General features: G+C 38.0%; 1 protein-coding gene across 20 annotated transcripts in view; it reads left to right on the forward strand.

Moving 5' to 3' along the window:
• TRPM6 (transient receptor potential cation channel subfamily M member 6) overlaps window positions 1-24,421 on the forward strand; it is a 164,448-nt gene that overhangs the window by 119,177 nt on the left and 20,850 nt on the right. For all 20 annotated transcript variants that reach the window (XM_035302229.3, XM_035302237.3, XM_035302254.3 and 17 more), the window contains 6 exons: window positions 5,925-7,075; window positions 7,263-7,375; window positions 14,025-14,145; window positions 17,103-17,194; window positions 18,763-18,821; window positions 21,849-21,874. In XM_035302229.3, coding sequence (XP_035158120.3) covers window positions 5,925-7,075; window positions 7,263-7,375; window positions 14,025-14,145; window positions 17,103-17,194; window positions 18,763-18,821; window positions 21,849-21,874 — 1,562 coding nt within the window. The remainder of the gene's footprint in view (window positions 1-5,924; window positions 7,076-7,262; window positions 7,376-14,024; window positions 14,146-17,102; window positions 17,195-18,762; window positions 18,822-21,848; window positions 21,875-24,421) is intronic.

Genomic DNA, 24,421 nt, shown 5'->3' on the forward strand with positions numbered 1-24,421 from the left:
CGCCTGAGGCAGCACTGTGTGTGGCTGCAGCCAGAGCGGAGGATGTAGGTGCAGCGTGCTGGTTGGATGGGGGGTCATGGGGTTCTCATGGCGTCTGACCAGAGGTTGTGTGCAGTGTAGTTGGCGGCTGCTTCACTGACGTGGTTGGAGAGAGAATAGGAGAGGCAGGGACTGCAATTGCGTGTGGCTTTTGGGAGAAGTGTTACGGTACAGGGAAGCATGATGAGGTCTGGGGACAAGGTGAGGTTCTTTTGTTTGATTTTGCTTCACGTGGAGATAAATAAAGCAGCATGGTCCTGGAAATGACCCACCAGCAAGGGAGAAACTCGGGAGCAGGAGGGAGGAGGCCACTGGCTGAAGAGAAGTCCCTGAGAAGCTGGGAAAATGGAGGACCTGGGCTTTTCCCCGAAGCTGGGGAACGGACGGGATGTGGCCAGAGTACACTGGAATGCAGACAGGGTCGGCAGCACCAGGTCTTGAGGCAAAGTCGTCAACTGGGTGTGCCCGTGTGTGTGTGTGTGTGTGTGTGTGTGTGTGTGTGTGTGTGATTTTGAGGGAGGCAGGTGGTATGGGGGACATTCAAAGGTTTGCGGAAAGAGGAGATGTTCTGGAGAACGTGAAAATATTAGGGAGCTATAGTGGGATCTGATTATTGTGGATTTATTACTAATTGTGGGAGCATTGCGTCGTGTGAAAATATGGAAGGTTATATGTGATGAAATGCCTTTTTTTAAAAAACACAGCATTGTTCTTGTAAATGGAAGCAATTTAACAGAAGTTAAATGTGTTCCTTCATTTTTGAACCACGTGGAACTATGAAATATTATACCTAATTATGCATGTTTTTTTCTGATGTGCAAATATCATATATAGAGATGTGAATACTTAAGTATGGCTTTACTTAAAACTGAGTCACATGAAGAGCTTTCTAAATGGTTCACTATGGGCAAAAGTCGTGTTTATATAAATCTGGACTCCTCTCTTGGTACCATATTTATATAAATATGTGTTTCCATGCCTGATTGAATTTCAGATCAAATTTAATATTGAGAAAAAATGGAAAATCAAAATTTGAGCCCACAAAATTTGATTTCACCGACATAGTATCTTTAGTCCATAGAAATATGAATTTCTCTTAATTTATTCTACATGTTCTGCCCGCTTGATAACTATGCTCATTGAGTCCAATGGGCAAGCTTGGTTCTTAGTTTTTATATGAAGCATAGGCCCATATTAGAAGCTTACAGAGCTGCGAAGAAGTCCTGCTTCAGGCACTTACTAGTTGTATGTACATGGGCAAATTTACTGAACCTCTTTGAATCTTGGTTTTCTTATTTGTAAAATAGACACGGAGGCCGAGGCGGGTGAATCATTTGACATCTTTGTTGAGGTCCTTTGTGGGGACCTCATAAATGAGGTATGGGAAAGAGGGGAGAATATTTCCTAAGGTAACTGAGCAATAGTTTGAAGGTGGGGCGGGGGAAGAAAATTAGGAGGATTTTGCATGTTAACCTACCTCTGAAGAAGAGATTGCTTCAGAATCCTTCTAGAATTAAGTGAGTTGTGACAGTGGAAAAAGAGAATATAGTGAGGCTGTTTTCAATCTCACTCTCCCTATTCAAGACTCTAATTTCTTTTTTGATCCTAGTAGTCTTTAAGTCAGCTTTTCCCTTTCTCTGTTCTGCAGAGTAAGATGCTTTTAGGTATTTTTCCACATTAAGCATATTTTGGTACATTATATTTGGGAAATACTGTGGTTTTAAAAAATACAAACACTTTAATGTAATATGCATTGCAATTCATCAGCACAGAGTTACAGCTTAAGCAGGTCCCACCGCTATTTGACCATACAGCCTTACTGAGGAGCATGTGTGACATCTTCCAGCATGGGACTTGTTGGTGTAGTTCATGTACTACTTCATGGTACTCTAGGAACCTCCAAAATAAATTGCCTGGATCCTAGGTGAGTTCCTGAGAAGTTCCAGAAAGCGGTGATCAGTGCCACTGAATATGGAGTCAGCCTGTCTGGGTTTGATGCCTGACGTTTTCATTCACCATGTGACTCTGGCTATATGACCCAACCGCTTTTTTTATTTTTATTTTTGAGACAGAGTTTCTCTCTTGTTGCCTAGGCTGCAGTGCAATGGCAGGATCTCAGTTCACTGCAACCTCTGCCTCCCGGGTTAAGGTGATTCTCCTGCCTCAGCCTCCCCAGTAGCTGGGAATACAGGCACCTGCTACCACACTCGGCTAGTTTTTTTTTGTTTTTGTATTTTTAGTAGAGATGGGGTTTCACCATATTGGTCAGGCTGGTCTCAAACTCCTGACCTCAGGTTATCCACCTGCCTCGGCTTCCTAAAGTGCTGGGATTACAGGCGTGAGCCACTGTGCTTGGCCGACCCAACCTCTTTTCTACGAAAGGATAATAGTAATACCTATCTTATAGGGTTGTTACATGGATTAAATAAAATAGTACAGGTAGAACCTTTATAAAATGCCTGGTACATAGTGAGCACTCAGTGAATATGGTGATTTTCATGATGATTGTAATTATATTTGCTATTATCTCATTTTAAGGTATCTTGTCTAAAGGCCCATAATAAAACAATTACCATTCTCATTTTTCTTCCATCCTTGTACCTTGCACAGAGGAAACTACAATTATAAATTTTATGTGTCAGAATGACTGAAAGCCTAGATTAAATTAATGTACTTGGTAGCCCAGTAATATAATTGAAATATGTTTCACAGGACATCGAGTTTTAGAAAATAAGTACCTATAAAAGCAAGAGACCGGATTTGAGGGTGACCAGGTTATTTGTCTAACAGGTTTCTATTGTAGCATGTTACCTGTGGCTGTGAATAGTTGCTGGTTTCTATTGTATCCATTCGATGTGACTGCTGCTAATGGAACTTAATGAGTCTCCATTACTGCTGTTCAGACTGTACTGTTTTTGAATTAGATGAAACAGTGCACTGGATGGAGAGGCTCTAATTAAGCATATTTGGAAGGGAGTATACATATATTTTGTGCTGTTTCCCACATCATCCTTGCCAGTTCTAATTTTACAGATTCCAGAAGGTCAGGAAGCATTTGTTAAGACTCTATTGAGTTATAGAAGTTGAATTCTATAGCAGAAGCAATAAAGAGAGGGTTCTACTCACATACAATATAATAAAAATGGAAGATGCCACTTTTTATGCTTTAATTTCTATTTACAAAGGTTCCATAAAGAGAAAGCGGAAGATCTTTCTTTCAATCCCTGTGACTTGAGATGTGTTCTGGAGATGGGAAGTCTGACGCTATTTTGGGAAGTACTTGTTACAGCTGAGTGTTAAACTCTTCATGGCATAGTCACGACTTCTCCCTGACCCCACATAAGAGCGGGAATCATTTTTCATTCCTGCAATGGTCAAGGCAGCCGTGACACAGTTGGTTAGATTTCCTCACATGCTGTTTTTCACTTTCATCTTATTTATCAAAGATTTTCATTACTGAGAAACTGAAATTATATGTTCTCTCCCCCAAATAACAGAACAAAACAAGGGAAGAAAAAAAGAAAAAACAATGTGATAAGTCAGAGTTCATTGTGAAAATTTTGGGTTTTAAAAATTTAGTCTTCTACATATTTCCATTTAAAATGATACTATTTTCTATTCTGTTTTTCCCCTGACACGTCACAAATATTTTCTCCAATAATTACATATACTTTGTAAATATAGTTTAACTTTTATTGTTTCTGAACTTAAAAATTTTATACCAAATTTGAAAACATATAACACCAAACACAATAGGCAACCCAGCCCTGCCTCTACCATCAGAAATAGCCATCGAAAATAATTATCAACAATGTATGATTTTTAATGACTACATAATATTCTGTCTCATAATGTAACAAATATCTGTCTGCTTTAGCATAGTAAGATTACAGTTCCTTTATATTTATTGTGTCCCTATGTTCCATTCTTGCCACCACTGAGTTGTTTCACTTTTTCTTTTTTTAATTTGCTAGGTTAAAACAAATGCTGTTATGATATAGATTAACTCATTATTATCTTAATTTTCATCTCTGATTACCTAATGAGGTTGACTATTTTGCTGTGTTTTCTTACATTTTGTATTTTATCTTTTCATCTTTTCATGTCCTCGGGACTCTGTAATTTTTTTGCCTCAATAAATTATGAAAGTTTTTGTTTACTCAAGGGATATTAATACCTCACCAAATTTATTAGAACACTAGTTTTCCAATTTATTTTTGTTTTAAACTTTTGTGTGATATTTTTGCATACGAGTTTCTTTGTTTTTCTAAATTTTTTAATTGCCACCTAGATTTCAGAGAAAAAAGTTTCTTTTTATGTAATCAACTCTGATGTATGTTGTAATGTATTCCATTGCTCATGAAGCTGAGACAGGTGCATTAGTTTCCCCAGGCTGCTGCAGCAAAATACCAAAAACTGGGTGTCTTGGAATAACAGAACTTTATTGTCTCACACTTCTGGAAGCTAGAAGTTTAAAATCAAGGTGTTGGTAGGGCCATGCTTTCTCAATGTCGCTCTCCTTCTTTGTCTCTTCTAGCTTCTGGTGTTTGCTGGCAGCTGTGGGTGTTCTTAGCTTGTAGATGCATCACTCCAGTCACATGGCCATTTTATCCCTGTGTGTCTTCATACTGTGTTCCCTCTGTGTGTGTGTGTGTGAGAGAATTTCACATTATAAGAATACCAGTCATATTGGATTAGGGTTCAGCCTGATGACCACATTTTAACTTGATTACCTCTATAAAAACCTGATTTCCAAATAAGGTCACATTCTATGGTTCTGGGAATAAGACTTCAACATAGCCTTTTTGGGGGATAAAAAACCAACCTCATCCCATACAGAGATAATTACAAGGAAATGTTCAGATACATATTAACCATCTCTCAATTAAATTAATTTTTACTTTTTTTCAGGGGGATAGAGTGGAGTCTTACTCTATCACCCAGTCTGGAGTGCAGGGACACGATCTCGGCTCACTGCAGCCTTTGCTTTGGTCTCCCGAGTAGCTTGGATTATAGGTGCCTGCCACCATGCCCAGCTAATTTTTTGTATTTTTTAGTAGAGATGGGGTTTTGCCATGTTGCCCAGTTTGGTCACAAACTCTTGACCTCAAGTGATCCACTTGCTTCCCAAAGTGCTGGGATTACAGGCCTGAGCCATTGCACCTGGACTAATTGTTACATTTAATTCAATTTACTTGCAATTTACATTTATTTTGGAATAGCTAAAGATGTGTTGTGTTGCTTTTACATAAATCAATGGCCAAACATTATAATCTTTGGTTAAACCATTCAAAACAACTTTAAAAATGTGCATCAGGCTTTTTCTGAATATAGATCTTCTAAAATGGATTTTGTTTGAAACTTGGGAAGCCTATTTGAACAATAGAGTTAGATATTTTTTTTTAATTTTAAAGATCTGTGGGTTTTTTCTTTTCTTAATTACACATTTGATTATTGATTCTGTTTCTGTCATTCTTGTTTCTTCCTCAGGATCTCCTATACGCATTCAGATTGTACAGTGCTTGCCATTAGGAAATATTCAAGTGTTTGTCATGTAAATTAATAAATATATTAATGAATAAAAATGGAATGATTGATCACACAATTGAGGGAATCATTAGCTGGAAGTGGAAATGGGGTTCTGAAATATTAGAAAGAAATAAAGGCTATGTAGATTAGTAATTTGTCCTCTCCTGTGGGTAATAGGGCATTAGAGATCACCTGGGATGAGAGTTATGTTTTGGAGGAAGAAAAAGGCAAAAGACAGACTTAGCTTAGGGAAGCTGCTGAGGCTCAGGAGTCATTTAAGGATGGAAGTAGGGTAGGAGGACAGCAAATTCCAACTGGCTTAATGTGCTTGTTTTTCTCCCTCCCTTCACCACTAGGGTTACAGAGATGTACTTCCAACTGAAAGAAATGAATGAGAAGGTGTCTTTTATAAAGGACTCCTTACTGTCTTTGGACAGCCAGGTGGGACACCTGCAGGATCTCTCTGCCCTGACTGTGGATACCCTTAAAGTCCTTTCTGCTGTTGACACTTTGCAAGAGGATGAGGCTCTCCTGGCCAAGAGAAAGCATTCTACTCGCAGAAAACTTCCCCACAGCTGGAGCAATGTCATCTGTGCAGAGGTTCTAGGCAGCATGGAGGTCGCTGGGGAGAAGAAATTCCAGTATTATAGCATGCCCCCTTCTTTGCTGCGGAGCCTGGCCAGAGGCCAGCATCCCCCAGGAGTGCAGAGCCGGGCGCTTCTTGAGATCACAGACAGTAAAATAGAGGCTTCAAATATAAGACATGACCAGGAAAAGCAAGAAACAGAAAGTAGTATAGTTGCTTCCGTGGTGTCTCCTAACACACAAGCACACTCAAAGTATGGCCAGTTTCTTCTGGTCCCTTCTAATCTAAAGCAAGTTCCTTTTTCAGCAGAAACTGTCTTGCCTCTATCCAGACCCTCTGTGGAAGCAAGTACAGATGTGCTGGCAAATGAACAGGACGTTCAGACTGAGGTTCTTGTTCATCTGACTGGGAAGACCCCAGTTGTCTCCGACCAGGCATCAGTGGCTGAAACCACAGAGCAGCATGAGCCAACTGCTCACTTACTGGATGGACGAGACAAGGTGGTAGCACTCAATGTGCTACCCACCTTGAGTTGCACACCTGAACCCATGACAGTGACCTCTGTTCCTTCCCAAGCCAAGATCATGCAAACTGGAGGTGGATATGTAAACTGGGCATTTTCAGAAGGTGATGAAACTGGTGTGTTTAGCATCAAGAAAAAATGGCAAACTTGCTTGCCCTCCACTTGTGGCAGTGATTCCGCTGGGAGTGAACAGCACCAGAAGCAGAGCCAGGGCAGCTCCCTATCTGATAACTCAACAAGATCGGCCCAGAGTAGTGAATGCTCAGAGGTGGGAACATGGCTTCAGCCAAACACATCCTTTTGGATCAGTCCTCTCTACAGAGACAGGCCCTTCGCTAGGAGTCATAGTTTTAGATTCCATAAGGAGGAGAAATTGATGAAGATCTGTAAGATTAAAAGTAAGGAATAAACATTTGTAAAAATCAGTATTAAGTCCTTTGCATTGCTACCAGGTTTTTTTTCAATCTATGACTCTTAACCACATTCTCATTCTCCTCATTCTCTCAGCTTTTTCCTTTTCTATAAAATAAAATGGTTCCCCCCATACTGTTGTAAACTTTCTCATGTAGATCATTTCCCTTACAGATCTTTCAAGCTCTTCAGAAATACGGCCTGCAGCATGGGTCAAAGCAAAAATGCTAACCAAAGACAGGAGATTCTCAAAGAAAAAGAAGAATTCTCAAGGACTCCAGGTGCCAGTAAGTGTACTGTATTCTGTCTTTTAGGTTTTGAGCAGTCAAGATAGTGGCCTACCTTAGTTTGATTTATCTTTATGGTAAAGTGCCATCTACACAAAATAACATTGTTTTGAAAGGATTTAAGATATAATTTGTTCCTCTTTTTAAGAGTTGGGGTCTTGCTATGTTGTCCAGGCTGATCTTGAACCTCTGGGCACAAGCAATCCTTCCACCTCAGCCTCCCAAGTAGCTGGGACTACAGGCATACACAACCACACCCAGATATAAATTTAAGTCATTAGAGTAGATATTCTGCAATTTATTTATCTGCTAACATGTTGAAGGACATTTGGGTTGTGTTCAATTTTTGGCTATCCAAAAAAGCTATTATGAATATTTGTGTACAAGTCTTTTTGTGGACATATGTTTTAATTTCTCTTTGGTAAATACTTAGGAATGGATTTTCGGAGTCATATGGTATTTTTTTAATTTTGAAGAAACTTCCAAATTGCTTTCCAAAGTAATTGTGACATTTTAAATGCACACCAGTAATTTATGAGCATTTCAGCTGTTCCACATCCTCACTGTCTGAGTTTGTTTTGTTTTGCTATAATAGAAACCTGAGACTGGGTGACTAATAAAGAAAAGAAGTGTATTTCCTACAGTTCTGGAGGCTGGGAAGTCCAAGGTGGAGGGACGACGTCTGGTAGAGACGTCTTGCTGGTACAGACTCTCTGCAGAGTCCCAGGTGGCACAGGGCATCACATGGTGAGGGGGCTCCTGAGAAGCCAAACAGGCTTCTCTAACAGATCCACTCTTATGATAAGTAATCTATCCTCTCCATAATCCATTAATCCATTAACACATGAATGAATTAATCTATTCATGAGGCAGAGAGAGCCCTCATGACCCAGTCACCTCTTAGAGGCTCCATTTTCTTAATACGATTACATTGGGAATTAAGTTTTAACATGAGTTTTGGAAGGAACATTCAAGTTCCAATCCAGTATGCTCAGTCTTTTAAGTTTTAGCCATATTAGTGAATGTATAGTGGTATCTCATGGTATGGTTTCATGTGTATTTCCATAGTGACGAATGCTACTAGGCATCTTTTCATTTGTTTATTTGCCATCTGTACAGTCATGCATCACTTAATGATGGGGATACGTTCTGAGAAATATGTCATTAGGTGATTTCATCATGGCACAAACATCATGGAATGTACTTACACAATCTGGATGGTCTAACCTACCACATGCCTAGGCTGTCTGATGTAGTCTGTTGCTCCTAGGCTATAAAGCTGTACAGCATGTTACTGCACTGAACACTTTAGGTAATTGTAACACAGTGATAAGTATTTGGGTATCTAAGTGTATCTAAATATAGCAAGGGTCAGTAAAAGTACAGTATAAAATATAAAAATGGGTACACCTGTATAGAGCACTTACTTGCAGGACTAGAGGTTGCTCTAGGAGTGTCAGTGAGTGAGTGGTGAGTGAGTGCAAAGGCCTAGGACATTACTGTACACTACTGTAGACTCTGTAAACATCGTATACTTAGGCTATACTAAATTTATAAAAAGCAAAATTTGCTACAATGTTATCACAGCTATCACATCAGTAGGCCACAGGCATTTTTCAGTTGTGTTATAATCTTATGGGATCACCATAATATTAGTGGTCTGTCATTGACTAAAATATTGTTATGCAGTGCATGATGGTATGTCTCTTTTTCGGTGACATGTTTGTTCAGATCTTCGCCCATTTAAAAAATTTGGTTGCTGTCTTATTATGAAGTTGTGAGTGTTTTAAAATGTATTTTAGATATAAATCCTTGGTTGAGTAGATGTTTTTGCAAATATTTCGTCTCACTGACTCGCCTTTTAATTTTCGTAAATGTCCTTTGAAGTCATAATTTTTTTTCGATGAAGTCAAGGGTTTGATTCTTTTCCTTTATAGTCTATGATTTTTGTATCACATTTAAAATAATTTTGCAAAGATCACTAAGATTTTCTTCTCATGTTTTCTTCTAGGAATTTTATAGTTTTAGTTCTTGCATGTAGGGCTATAATCCATTTTGAGATAATTTTTATATATGATAATAGCTAAGAATTGAATTCCCTCTGCTCTCTCTCTTTCTTGAATATGAATATCAAATTTTCTACCATTTTTTGGTAAAAAGGTATCTTTTCAATTCTGTTCTTGACCGTATTAACAATAATAAAATACGTCTTTTTTCTACTGAGTTGCCTTGACATCTTTGCCAAAAACTAATTGACCATATGGATTACAATATGTATGGATCAATTTCTATCTCTATGGCAATATTATGCTATCTTGAATACAACTTTTTTTTTTTTTTGAGACGGAGTTTCGCTCTTGTTACCCAGACTGGAGTGCAATGGCACGATCTCGGCTCACCGCAACCTCCGCCTCCTGGTTCAGGCAATTCTCCTGTCTCAGCCTCCCGAGTAGCTGGGATTACAGGCACGCGCCGCCACCATGCCCAGCTAATTTTTTGTATTTTTAGTAGAGATGGGGTTTCACCATGTTGACCAGGATGGTCTTGATCTCTTGACCTCATGATCCACCCGCCTCGGCCTCCCAAAGTGCTGGGATTACAGGCGTGAGCCACCGCACCTGGCGAATACAACTTTATAATAAGTCTTGAGTCATATATTAAAGGTCAATTTTTTTTCTTTTTCAAGAAGTTTGGTTATTTTATGTTCTTTGCATTTCCGTGTAAATTTCGAATCAGCTTGTCAAGTTTTATAGAGAAGTGGGCTGGGATTATGAATGGAATTGCCACAAATCTGTATGTCGATTTGGGAAAAGTTGACATCTTAACAATAATGAGTCTTCTGACTCATGAACATGTTATATTTCTCCATTTAGGTCTTCTTTGATTTCTTGAAACAATGTTTTATAGTTTTTAGGGTACTGATCTTGCACATATTTTGTTAAATGTATCCCCAAGTATTTCATATTTTTGGATTTTATTATAACTGCAGTTAGTTAACAATTTTGATATCTGATTGTTTATGGTATAGAGAAGTTTTTTTAATATATTGGTCTTATATTTTGCAACCTTGCTATACTTCCTTACCTGAGTAGTTTTTGTGTAGCTTCTTTAGAATTTTCTGTATACCTGACCATGTAATCTATAAACATAGGTTTTATTTCTTCCTTTCTAATCTGGACATGTAGTATTTTCTTTTCTTGCCTGATTACACTGACCAGAACCTCTGGTATAATTTTGACTAGAGGTGGTAAAAGCAGGTATCTTTTCCTGTGTCTCTTTTTAGGGGAAAAGCATTTAATCCTTTACCATTAAGAATGAGGTTAGCTATAGGTTTTTCTATAGATGCCCTTTATAAGGCTGAAAACATTCCTTCTGTTTTTAGTTTTCAGAGAATTTTTATCATTCATGAATATTAGCATTTGTCAAATGCTTTTTCTGTATCTACTTAGGTGATTAGATATTTCTCGTTTTGATTGTGTTATTTTACAGTGAATTTCATTCATTAATTTTATAATGTTAGAATTAATTCTTAGAATATAAAATCGACCTTTCTGGGATGAACCTCACTTGGTTATGATGTCTTTTTTTATATTGTATTCATTTTGCTAAATTTTGATAAGATTTATTGTTTGTACTTGAATTATTGCGGGATAGTTGTCTTTAGTTCACTTTTACTTTGATATCTTTGTATGGTTTTGGGATCAGGACGATGCTTAGCTTATTTGCTGAGTTGGGAAGGATTCCCTCCTCTTCAGTTTTCTGGGTGAATTTGTAAGGAATTGACATTATTTAAGTCTGAAGTATTCAGTAGAATTAACCAATAAAACCATCTTTGTGGGAAAACTGTTAACTACAAATTCAATTTCTGTAATAGATTTAGAGCTATTTAGTTACGTAATTCTTGAATGAGCCTTTTTTGTGTATGTGAAAGAATTTGCTCATTTTGTTTAAGTTGTTTAATGTATTGGCATAATGTTCATAATCTTCTCTTATTATCCATTTGTTGTCTTTGAGATCTGTGGTGAGTGACATCGCTTCTTTTGTTCCTAACATTTTATTTATTCATTTATTTATTTTTGAGATGGAGTCTTGCTCTGTCGCCCAGGCTGGAGTGCAGTGGCAAAATCTTGGCTCACTGCAACCTCCATCTCCCAGGTTCAAGCCATTCTCCCACCTCAGCCTCCTGCGTAGCTGGGATTACAGGCAGGCACCAACATGCCCGGCTTATTTTGTATTTTTAGTAGAGATGAGGTTTGATCATGTTGGCCAAGCTGGTCTTGAACTCCTGACCACAGGTGACCCTCCCACCTCTGCCTCCCAAGTGCTGGGATTACAGGTGTGAGCCACTATGCTTGACCTACTGCTAACATTTTAACTTTGGGTTTTCTCTCTTTGTTTCATAATCGGTCTTGCTATAGGTTTATCTGTTTTATTGATCATTTCAAAGAACCGGCTCTTGTTTTCATTGATTTTTCTCTGATTTTCTCTGATCTTCTCTTCTCCTCACCTTTCTTCTTTTTCTTTTCCTTTCTTTTCTTCTCTACTTTTTCTTTCCTTTTCTTCTTTTTGTCTTTTTTTTTGAGATAGGGTCTCACTCTGTTGCTCAGGCTAGAGTGCAATGGTGCAATCTCGGCTCTCTGTAACCTCCACCTCCCAAGTTCAAGCGATTCTCCTGCCTCAACCTCCTGAGTAGCTGGGATTACAGGCCTGCACCACCACGCCCAGCTGATTTTTGTATTTTTAGTAGAGATAGGGTTTTGACATGTTGGCCAGGCTGGTCTCGGACTCCTGAGCTCAAGTGATCTGCCTGCCTCAGTCTCCCAAAGTTCTGGGATTATAGGCATGAGCCACCGCACCCAGCCTGTGATTTCTGTTTCATTCATGCTTGCTCATATCTTTAGTATTTCTTTTGTTCTGTTTATTTTGGGTTTAACTTTGCTCTTCTCTTTCTAGTTTTTTTTTTTTTTTTTTTTTGAGACAAAGTCTCTATTGTGCAGGCTGGAGTACAGTGGCGTGATGTTGGCTCACTGCATCCTCCGCCTCCTGGTTTCAAATGATTCTCCTGCCTCAGCCTCCCAAGTAGCTGGGACTACAGGCACATGCGACCACACCTGTCTAACTTTTGTACTTTCAGTAGAGTTGGGGTTTTTCCATTTTGGCCAGGCTAGTCTTGAACTCCTGACCTCAGGTGATCTGCCTGCCTTGGATTGCCAAAGTACTGAGATTACAGGTGTGAACCACTGTGCTGGCCTCTAGTTTGTTAAGGTAGAAACTTTGGTCATTGATTTGAGACTTCCTTCTTAATTTTTTTTTTTTTTTTTGAGACAGGGTTGCACTCTGTCCCACAGGCTGGAGTGCATTCATGTGATCTCAGCTCATTGCAACCTCTGCCTCCCAGTATCAAGTGATACTCCCACCTCAGCTCCCGGAATACCTGGGAACACAGGTGTGCCATCACACCTGGCTAATTTTTGTATTTTTTTTGTAAGTGTAGAGATGGGGTTTTGTCATGTTGTCTAGGCTGATTCTTAAACTCCTAAGCTCAAGCTATTCACCTGCTTCAGTGTCCTAAACTGCTGGAATTACAGTTGTGAGCCACTGGGCCCGACCTTCTTTTCTAATGTAGTCATTTTGTGCTATAAAATTCTCTTTAAGCACTGTTTTAGCTCTTTTCTAAATTTTGATGTGTTGTTTTCATTTTCATTCAGTGAGTCTTTTTATATATTGTTATGAAGTTTTAGATCTGAAGTAGCAATTCTGTAAGAATTCACCTTTCATGATCTTAATGCTCTGCCTTATTTAAAAATATTTTACACCTATTTTTCCAAATAATAATCTGGATGCATTAAAAAAATACCTCTGCCCTTTTTTAGAATGAGAAGAAGAAGCAGAGAGATTAGTATTGAGACAATGATGTAAAACCATCTTTTAGGGGAGAGATAAGGAAGGCTATTCTTTCAGAGAAAATGCCATGAGTTTCTGGAATCCCAAGAAATATGCACTTAAGTAGATTTATTTTTGGAATAGTTCAGATGTCCAGAGTTCAACTAGAAATTGAACCGAACTCAGTAATTCAAGCTTATATTTGTTTATTGCTTTTTAGTTACCAATTTACCTCACTTGTTCTGCACCTCAGACATAAAATCTATTATTTTATTAATGAAGGAAAGGTGCTCAGAGACATTAAGTGAGAAACCAAATTCACATTGCTTCTAAATGACAGAGCTAGAATTCCAACACAAATTCTTTGGATTCTAACCTTTTCTCAAAATATGATCTCCTATTAGCAGCATGAGCATCAGCTGGGAACTTTTTAGAGATTCAAATTCTCTCTCCTTCCAGTCCTGCTGCATCAGAGATTCCAGGGGCAGGACCCAGTGACATGTGGCTTAACCCTGCCCCTAAGCCCTGGGTGATTCTGATGTACACTCAAGATTAAGAACCAAGATGCCATGACTGCAAAGAGAAATCACATGGATGCTTGTGTCCTTCCAGCCTAAGGGATGGGATTTGTCAGCACTTCCCAGGCAATTGTAATATGCAGCCAGTGTTAACAGACACTGCCCTTCACCATGGTGCTTCTATTAGTGTGACTCATAGTGCTTTTGAATTAATGTCACTGTGTTCTAACAAGTGTCTTTCTCTCCAGATCATAACAGTCAATGCCTGCTCTCAGAATGACCAATTGAATCCAGAGCCAGGAAAAAACAGCATCTCTGAAGAGGAATATAGCCAGAACTGGCTCACAGTGTCCAAATTAAGTCAGACAAGTATGTAACATCTACAGTCTTTGATCCCAAAAAGGCCTGGTGGAGTTTTCTCAGGGTATGGTCTTTAGACCGTTGGCGGACCCTCCTGTTCTTTCACATGGAGATGAGGGAAAGAGAAGGTGGCTACACTTTTTAAGGAAAATAGCTTTTTTCTGTTTTTAATTTTTATGAAAGGGACATTTTACTTGCCTAAAGAACTCTAGAAAAGAAAAATTAAGATTTAGGTAGTCTCTTATATTCAAAGCTGTTGAACCTGACTCAAGAGTGTTTTATCCAGATAGCATTCATTTAGTCTGATTTATGGGTAGGGGATTGTCTAATTTTATAAATTCTTTTCTTTTCTTTTAATTTTATAAATTCTTAAAATACATGTGACACTGATAGGGACTGCCACACAGAATTCAATGGGTTAAGTTATATTTGGTTATTTTTCCACTGCCTACATTTAGTGTATATTCTGTGGTCAGCTATCTCTTAAGCTTAATAATGGTGTTTGTAGAGGAGAGAAGATGGATCAACTAGCTGGGAATGAATTCTATGAGCTAGGCATGGACGGTGAAATAGGTCTGGACAGGTAAGATGAGGGCAGATTGTGAACAGAAAAGATAGCAACGATCGGAACTTTGGACTTCTTGCATTAGATAAGAGACCTTTACCAATTTTTAAACAGAAAGAACTAAGTGATTAAGGAGTCATAAGGCTTTAAAAATATTTGTTAACTTAAGGTGCAAATAGACTTTGTATTGAAATTTATGCTGTTACACTTCTCTAAAAATCTGCTTGCTCGTTTGGTCAGTGGTTCTCAACCAAGAGGTGATTTTATACATTCTCCTCACTTTTTCCATGGGACAATTGGCCGTGTCTGGAGATATTTTTGTTGTCATAATTGTAGTGGTGGGAATGCTCTTGCCACCTAGTGAGTAGAGACCAGAGATGCTGTTAAACATCTTCAGTGCACGGGATAGGTCCTCATGACAATTAGCCAGCCCAATATGTGATTGCTAAGGTGGAGAAACCCTGATTTTATGTTTAAAAATGCTCAGTTGTCTGTTAAGTCACCAAGAATCAAGTGGGCTCTTAAGCTGAAGGAGACATTAGAAATTCAATTAGTCAGTACCCCCTCAATTTATAGATATAGCTTGAGAGCTTAATTGCCTTGACTTTAATCACACTGTTTACTAGAGACCATAAATTTGAATAAATCAAATCCCACACCTAAAGACATGATTCCAGGACCAGTTATAAATAGATACATTTTATTTATAAATGTCATACATTTATATTATATATATTATGTTTTTAATAAATAGTATATGTTTAGGATATTATGTATCATTCTTAAATTATTTATGTTCTTTCCAATGAGTTTCAAACATAGAGAGATGCAAGTGGCAGGAAGTTTCTGGGAAAGAATCTCATTAAGTCAGATGATCAGAGAGGGAGGTAAGGCTAGGGAAATAGGCTGATCCGAGTGCCTGGCTAATCTGAGTGGGTAATGAGGCCCACTGTCTTCCTTGAACCACATCCAGAGTTGAGAAGCTTATTTTTTTGAAATGTGTCTGAGTTAATAATTGAAAACGAATTAAAAAAATAAAATTTTATGGATAGGCAGTTGCCCTGTCAGGTAGCATTCTCTTTCTCTCTGTTACTTTAAAGACAGGATCTGGCTCTGGCTCCCAAGCTGGAGTAGAGTTGTGCAATCACAGCTCACTGCAGCCTTGACCTCCTTGGCTTAAATGATCCTTCCACCTCAGCCTCCAGAGTAACTGGGACTATAGCGTGTGCCACCATGCCTGGCTAATTATTTTTTGTAGAGATGGGGATCTCACTATGTTACCCAGGCTGGTCTCAAACTCCTGTCCTCAAGTGATGCTCCTTTCTTGGCCTCCTAAAGTGCTGACATTACAGGCATGAGCCAGCCAATCCACTTGGCTGTCATACAGTAATTTTTACACTTCTTTTATACTTTTTTTCCCCCACACAAAATTATTAGGGAAAAATGCAACTGTTATTTCCTATTTTTAGTCAGGACTCCTGATAAGTATTATTCTCAGAATTAATCCAACCAAGTATTCATTAAATATTTATTATGCATCTACTCTATGCGGTAACTCTGTAGGTACCAGCTACAAAAAGAATAACAGTTATGATCCTTATCATCCTTTTTAAGAAAAGGCTAAAAATTAAATCTATTTATTTGATGGTATTCCTTTCTATCATTCTTTTTTTTGAGACAGAGTCTCACTCTGTTGCCCAGGCTGGAGTGCAGTGGCATGATCTCAGCTCACTGCAACCTCTGCCTCCCAGGTTCAAGCAATTCTCCTCCCTCTCAAGTAGCTGGGATTACAGGTATGCGCCACCATACACAGCTAATTTTTATATTTTTAGTAGAGACTGAGTTTTTCCATGTAGGGCAGGCTGGTCTCGAACTCCTGACCTCAGGTGATCTGCCCACCTCGGCCTCCCAAAGTACTGGGATTATAGGTGTGAGACACCACACCCGGCCTCTATCATTCTTTTGTTTTTGTTCTTTTTAAGTAGCCTACTATAATGTTTGGTGCAGTTGCTAAGGAAGGATTCCTAACTAGTGTAGGAATTAAATTTCACATATTTTAAATAAAGCATGTACAATAGTATGCAGGAGAAGGTAAATATAAAAAATTAGTAAAGGTGTTGTCTTATAAGAGGACAGATCATTTAATTCTTGACTTAGAGAAGTGTAAGTTGTTATAAATGTGAAAGTAACTATAGAAGAATAGAAATAGAATATATAGTTTTCAACCTCTTGAGGAAAAAAAGGATAAAGGAAACTTGGTAAAACTTGCTAAAAACAGAAAGAGAAAACTATATCCAAGTTTAAATGAATGTACTGTGTTCAGATTTTTCTATTTGGGAACTGTGATTTGAATGTAACACATTTTCATGTATTTTCTAATCTTTCTCTCCCTCTTTACAAGGTGTAGAACCTTATATACATCTGAAAATGAAAATTAAAGACATTGGACAATGTGCTGTACAAGTCAGTGATCACCTAAAGCAGTCTCAAGAGGTAAAAATATTTTAGTAGTTAAAAAAAATTTGAGCATGCAATGGTTCTCTTGACTATGCCCATTTTACCTTTATGTCCCTTAATTGGCTTCTACCTTTTATTGGCATTCTGTTTAATCTTGGTTTTGAAGCTATGCTCAGTTGAATTCCTGTTCTATTTTTTCAGTCCTCTCCACATTATTCTTTCTCTGACATTCTTCGTTATGCAATTTACCTGTCTGCTCAATAATTTAACCTGGGATGTCTGGCATGAGAGAGAAAGAATTCAGGAGTTTTTGAAACTGTTTTCAAATACATGAAAGTTGTCATATGGAAGAAAAATAAGCTATTTTCTATACACTTTTGAGAGGTAGATCTAGAATCAACATATAGAAGCTACTGGGAGACAGATTTCAGCCCAATCTGAGGAGAAATTTTTAGCAATTGGAGCTTTCCAAGCATGGAATGATTTATTTCTGGAAGTAGTGAGTCCCTCACTAGTGCAATCAGTCAAGCATAGGCTGAACAAACCTCTTTGCAGGCTTGATGGAGGGGATTCAAACCTTGCAGGGTATAGGACCCTTAGTGCTTCTTCAATGCTGAGATTCTCTGGTTTTGCAGTCTGTTTTTCTTGCCATCTAAAAATATGTGCCTTGTTTCAGTGCCATACACCACGTGGGAACTTTGAATAGTTAGCTTAACCCAAGAAACCAAATTTTAAGCCTTTGTTTAAATAGTTTCTGTTTGAACTTGAGAACGGTTGAGACATGACCTTTATGGATGTATACTAACAACCTTAAATATTCTTGTAGGAATAGGATCTGTAAAAGATTTTGAAAGTAAAGTGTCAGACTACTTGAGGATAATTGGAAGCAGGGACCTGTCTTCAGATTCTGACTCTGCCACTTTCTACGTTTAAAAGCTATGTACATCAGTTAACCTGTGAGCTTCATTAGCTGTATCTCTAAAGTGAGACTAATGCCATCCTTATGAGATTATTGCTAGTGGACAGCAGAAACAACAACTATGAAAATGCCTACCTAGAGTCATGCCTATAGTATACTAGGTCTCAGGAAATAATTGAATTTGAATAGGAAGTAGAATGAGGTAAATCCAAGGTAATGTTATTTTTAAATAATTATCATCACCTGTGATGATAATCTTTTGATGATAAGACATAGCAATGTGATGATCTGTGTTGTCTGTTTGTCAACTTGTACCTTTATTCTTTCTCTCATGTCATTAGCTGATTGTGTATGTTCAGTCCTGATTAACTGATTGTGTATGTTGAGTCCTCATTTTCTATGTTTGGTCTGTAAAAAATTTCATATGTTACATTTTCTCTTTGATATCTCCTTTAGGGTAACTTCATTCTGTTAAAGTTCATCAACACACTGAGTTATTCAGATGTTGCACTAACATTATGCATCTTTCTAGCTTGGATTTAGCATGTGTTTTAAAAGAAGAATATTGAGGTAGATGAAGAAAAGTGAAATGTCCTCCAAGGAGTGTGTTTGGCAGAGGCATTCCTGGAAACCTGGGGTGGGGCTATGTTGAACACACACATAATGGCCTTTCCCTTCTGCTCAGGATCTCAGCAAAAACTCTTTGTGGAATTCCAGGAGCACCACCCTTGATAGAAACTCCCTGTGAGTATTTCCAAATGTTTATCTTTAAGAGTCTTTGGCTTCCTTTTTTTTTTTTTTAACTTGGTTAGGAACAAAGGTTTAATTTAGTCAGAAAGGAAGAAAAAAGAAGTATGTATCAAATGACAATATTTTTCTTTTGTTAGCAGAATGAAATGATTTCTTCTCCAAGTTTTTCTGTTTCTGGCAACAAGATCTCACCTGAGTGCCTTTTAAGAATATAGCGAAACACATACTCATACAACAAATTAAACATTTGCATTTTCAGTGTCAAAACACACATGGAATAATGATTATCATGTCTTTTTGGATAGATAAGATTATGAACTTGCATAAAAGAGTAGAAATAAATCTGACTTGCTTAAACAGACTTAGACTGAACACCCGATTACATTTATTCTTTAATTTTAAAAATAATTATTTTTTCCTTAAATTTTTTCCTTTCAGTTTGTAAGGCATATCTTTTTTATTTTTGGTTTCTCAGTAACATCCTACTCATTAATGTAGTAACTCTGAGAAAGACTGAGAGAGGGGGAGGAAGTCAGGATGGAGAGAGAAAGAATAGAGAACTCACATGGTTATAGACTTGAGTATCCTCCTGGAATTTTATTAATATATATTTAGAGAAATAAAATTTGAAGACAAACCAAGCAAAGATTATTCTATTTAATTTGTAGTATTTTTTGACTTTTCTAGTTGCATCATCAAATTTTTAATACAGGTATAATTCAAAACCATCTACTCTATGGAAGTACCAATTGATACCCAGGAGGTAGAAGGCGACTTTCAGTTTGCAGTCAGCTCTCTTAGAGATGGTCTTTCTCAAGAGTTCCCATCATGGACCCTGTGCTAGGCTGCTTCCAGACTTAAAGGACCCATGACTTTCTTCTCCCAAAGGTTCAGTAGTTTGTGTTCATGCAGTGTAGTGGGTTATTGCAGCATGAAATTAAACAATAATCGTAATTGTACTTTCTTCCTTAAGGACCTTAAATACTGAAGATATTCTTTGAATGTATTTATTCAGACTTGCCTGTGGCCACCTGTGCATTTGAGCAGGGCAAGTAGCAATTTAAAGAGAACTAATTTCAGCCTGTGAACATTTAGGGGCCACGTGGGCTAATGAAACTGATTTGTAGGCTTGTCCAGAGACATTCACAGACTCATTTGTAGGCATCTGCTTTGCATAGTTCAGGAACCCTTCAGTTTAACAACACAAACACAGTTACATCTTATATATATTGTCTGATCACATAGCTAATTAGATAAAACAACAACTGCTTTTCAATTAGCTTAGGGTACACACAGTAAATGACTTACATACATATCTGGTGCTCATTTTTCTATAAAAACACTTGCAGGGCTAAAAACTTTATTGATAAGATAGGGATTAGATATAACTAATAATTCTCTTTCAAAATATATATAGTCATGCATCAATCAACAGGGATACATTCTGAGAAGTGTCATTAGATGATTTCATCGTTGCATAAACATAGAGTACATTTACACAAACCTAGATGGTCTAGCCTCCTACACACCTAGGCTATATAGTCTAGCTTATTGTTCCTAGGCTACAAACCTGTACAGCATGTGACTGTACTGACTACTGTAAGCAATGGTATTTGTTTATCTAAACACAAAAATGGTACAGTAAAAATACAGTATAAAATATAAAAAAATGGTACATCCGTACAGGATGCTTACAATGAATGGAGCTTGCAGGACTAGAAGCTTGCTCTGGGTGTCAGAGTGGATGAGTGGTGAAAGAATGTGAAGGCCATAACCAGAGACTTCATATGTACATTTAGGCTACACTAAATTTATACATTTTTTTCTTTTTTAAATAATCAATCTTAGCTTTACTGTAACTTTTTAATTTTATAAACTTTAAATTTTTAAAAATCTTTTTGAGTCTTTCACAATAATACTTAGCTTAAAACACAAATACGTTGTATAGCTGTACAAAAATGTTTTTTATATTCTTATTCTAGAAGGCTTTTTCTGTTTTTAAATTTTTTATTTTTTAATTTTTACTTCTTAAGAAAAAATATGAAGACACAATTACACACATTAGGGTAGGCCTACACAGGGTCACTGTCACCAATATCACTGTCTCCTGCCTCCACATCTTGTCCCACTGGAAGGTCTTCAGGGGCAAGAACATGCATGGAGCCATGACCTCCTATGATAACAATGCCTTCTTCTGGATACCTCCTGAAAGACCTGCTAGAGGCTGTGTACAGTTAACTTAAAAAGAAAAGTAGAAGGAGTACATGCTAAAAGAATAAAAAAGAGCATAGTATAATAAATGCATAAACCAGTAACATAGTCATCCATCATGATCATCAAGTATTATGTACTGTACATAGTTGTATGTGCTATATTTTTATCTGACTGGCAGTACAGCAGGCTTATTTACACCAGCATAATCACAAACATGTAACTAATGCATTACACTGTGGCATTATGATGGCTAAGAAAGATGTCCCTAGGTATTCAGAAATTTTCAGCTCCATTATAATCTATGGGATGGGCTGGGTGTAGTGGCTGATGTCAGTAATCACAGCACTTTGGGAGGCCAAGGTGGGCAGATCACCTGATGTCAGGAGTTTGAGTCCAGCCTGACCAATATGGTGAAACCCTGTCTCTACTAAAAAATAAATAAATAAATAAATAAATAAAATTAGCTGGGCGTGGTGGTGGGCGCCTGTAGTCCCAGCTACTCGGGAGATTGAGACAGAATAATTATTTGAACCCAGGAGGCGGAGGTTGCAGTGAGTCAAGATCATACCAGTGCACTCCAGCCTGGGCAACAGAGTGAGACTCTATCTCAATAAATAAATAAATAATCTATGTGACCATTGTAATATATGCTGTCTATCATTGACCTAAACATCATTATGTAGTACATGACTGTGCATGTATTTCACATGTATATAAAATGTATACTCTGTGTTGTAACTGTTTCACGTGCTGTTTCCTTTTTTTGATCATTGTAAGATCTAAACAACTTCATTTTTTTTCAAACAGGCTGAAAAGTTCAAATGGAGTTGACAGTAAGTTTTTCTATTTAAACATTTTATATTTATTTTTTCATCCTTTTAATGCTGAAGATCATTGTCCTCCTGACATTTTTGTCATTCTTGAAATTGTATTTGTGATTTTTGTCTACCATGCAATGCAGAAAGTTCGGTAGAAGAGTATGAAGTTGAATATCTTTCTTCAGACAAATTGGGATTGATGTCTGGTTTAAAACTTTTTGAATGACCTGTTTCTGACTGTTATTTCCCCATCTTCTATGTGAAGGACGGTATAACCACTGAGCTCATTTTTACCTCTCACCAATTCTTTTTTTTTTTTTTTGAGACAGAGTTTTGCTCTTGTTACCCAGGCTGGAGTGCAATGGCATGATCTCGGCTCACCGCAACCTCCGCCTCCTGGGTTCAGGCAATTCTCCTGCCTCAGCCTCCTGAGTAGCTGGGATTAACAGGCATGCACCACCGTGCCCAGCTAAGTTTTTGCATTTTTAGTAGAGACGGGGTTTCACCATGTTGACCAGGATGGTCTCGATCTCTTGACCTCGTGATCCACCTGCCTTGGCCTCCCAAAGTGCTGGGGTTACAGGCGTGAGCCACTGTGCCCGGCACCTCTCACCAATTCTTACTGTCCTTTTGTTTTTTCACACACTGTTCATTAAGATCCATTTATGAGATTGTTATGTGGATGCCTTTTTCTGTATGGTTTTAGTAAGATCTGGGGCCCCAAATGGCTGAATAGGACTAGGTCATGTGAGACAGCTCCCTGATAAAGCCACTATAGTTATTCTCAAACTTTACTACAGTTTACAAATTGCTTTCCATATTCTTAAGTCCTTGATGTAAAAAGGCACCTTCATCTTCTGTGTTCTTGTTCCATCACATTTTCTTGGGTTTCCAGGAACCCCTTTGCAGTTGATTCCTTCTCCTCAGCCTACTAACAAACTTAGGTTGTTTTCTATACAAAATAAAAAATAGTCTTTTTCTCGATTTAGCTAGCTTTCAAGCAGCCACCTCCAGATTAATAGAAAAAGCAATTAACATTTGATCTTCAGCCCATGGGGTGTGCCCCACCACTTCCTGAAACTCCACTACAACTGCTGACTCACATGACTCTTCTCAGTTCTCATTGAACTCACGGCATTCGGTATTGACCATTTTTCCTTTATGGCACCCGCTCTTTTCTGTGTTTCCTTGAGTCTCTTCTTTGGATGTTCTACTTCTTTGTTGACTTGCTTTTGGTCTTTCTGAGAGCCTCTTGCTTCACGCAAGCTAGAAATTTTAGTCATTTACAATCTCCTCCTCACCCCATTGCTCTTAGCCATTAACCTTGCCTTCTAACTGCGTCTCTCTGCCGCCACTCCCCACCCCTACATCTTAAAAACCATTAGTTTGGTCTACGCTATTGCTCCTGCCTTAAAACTACCATCATTTATTTCTTGAAACAAAAAGTGTATACTATACTTTATTTGCCCTTGAGTTTGTCTTAACATTCTGATTGGTTTCTCTCCTTTTAAACTTTCCTATGTTCCTATCAGAATTATCTTTATGAATGATAAATCATCACTTAAGTAGAAGCCTTCAATGGCTCTCTGTTACCAAAAGATAGACTGAAAAACCCCTGAGTTTTTCCTCAATGCTCCTGAAAGCTTGATCTCAATCCAAATTTCCAGGCCCATCAGCATGATACCTTTCATTCATTATTTCTGCCTTGCAGAATATGACTGACCACATAGTAACACTTCCATGTGGAGGTCTAAAAAGTATCCCAAACAAAATGTTTCAACATTGACCTCATCTCAGGAAATGGCAACTCTGTACTCCCACTTCCTGAAGCTAAAGTCTTGCAATCATACTTGTCTTCCATTGTTTCACATCCCTACATCCCATCTATCAGTAAACCTTTCAAAATAGATCAAGAATCTGATCCACGTTGCTACTTCCATATAACACCATTTTTAAGCAATCATAATCTCTTCATTGGATTATAGTATGGCCTCTAAACTATTGCTGTCTAATTGTCTTTCTCCAGAAACAGCCAGAATAATCCTTTTAAACTGAAAATTGAACTGAGTCACTCTTGCTCAAATGATGTTCCTCCTCACTTGGCAAAAGCAAAGTTCAAAAACAATCTACAATACCATGTTGTTCTGTTTTTGAGCCACCCTCCAACCGCATTTCTCTCAGTGCATTTCACTGTGGCTACTCTCTCCTCCTTAAACATAACAAGCACAAACCTGTCCCAGGGAATTTGCCCTTGCTGATACCTATCACTGGAATACTCTTCATTTATTCATATTGCTGCCCCTTCTCTTCCTTCAACTCTGTGCTCAAATTTCACATTATGAAAGAGGCTTTGCCTAACCATCCTATTATCAAACAGCAACTTTCCTATTCCCCATGCTTTCTAACTCTCTTAAGTTGATCTGCACACACACACACACACACACACACACACGCACACACAGGCAGACACACTGTGCACTATATGTTTATTTATTGTCTATTTTCATTGACTAGAATGTAACCAGAGACTTATCTGTTTTGATTACTGCTCTTCCTCCTGAG

The sequence above is a fragment of the Callithrix jacchus genome, chromosome 1 (assembly GCF_049354715.1).
Source record: "Callithrix jacchus isolate 240 chromosome 1, calJac240_pri, whole genome shotgun sequence".
NCBI lineage: Eukaryota > Metazoa > Chordata > Mammalia > Primates > Cebidae > Callithrix > Callithrix jacchus.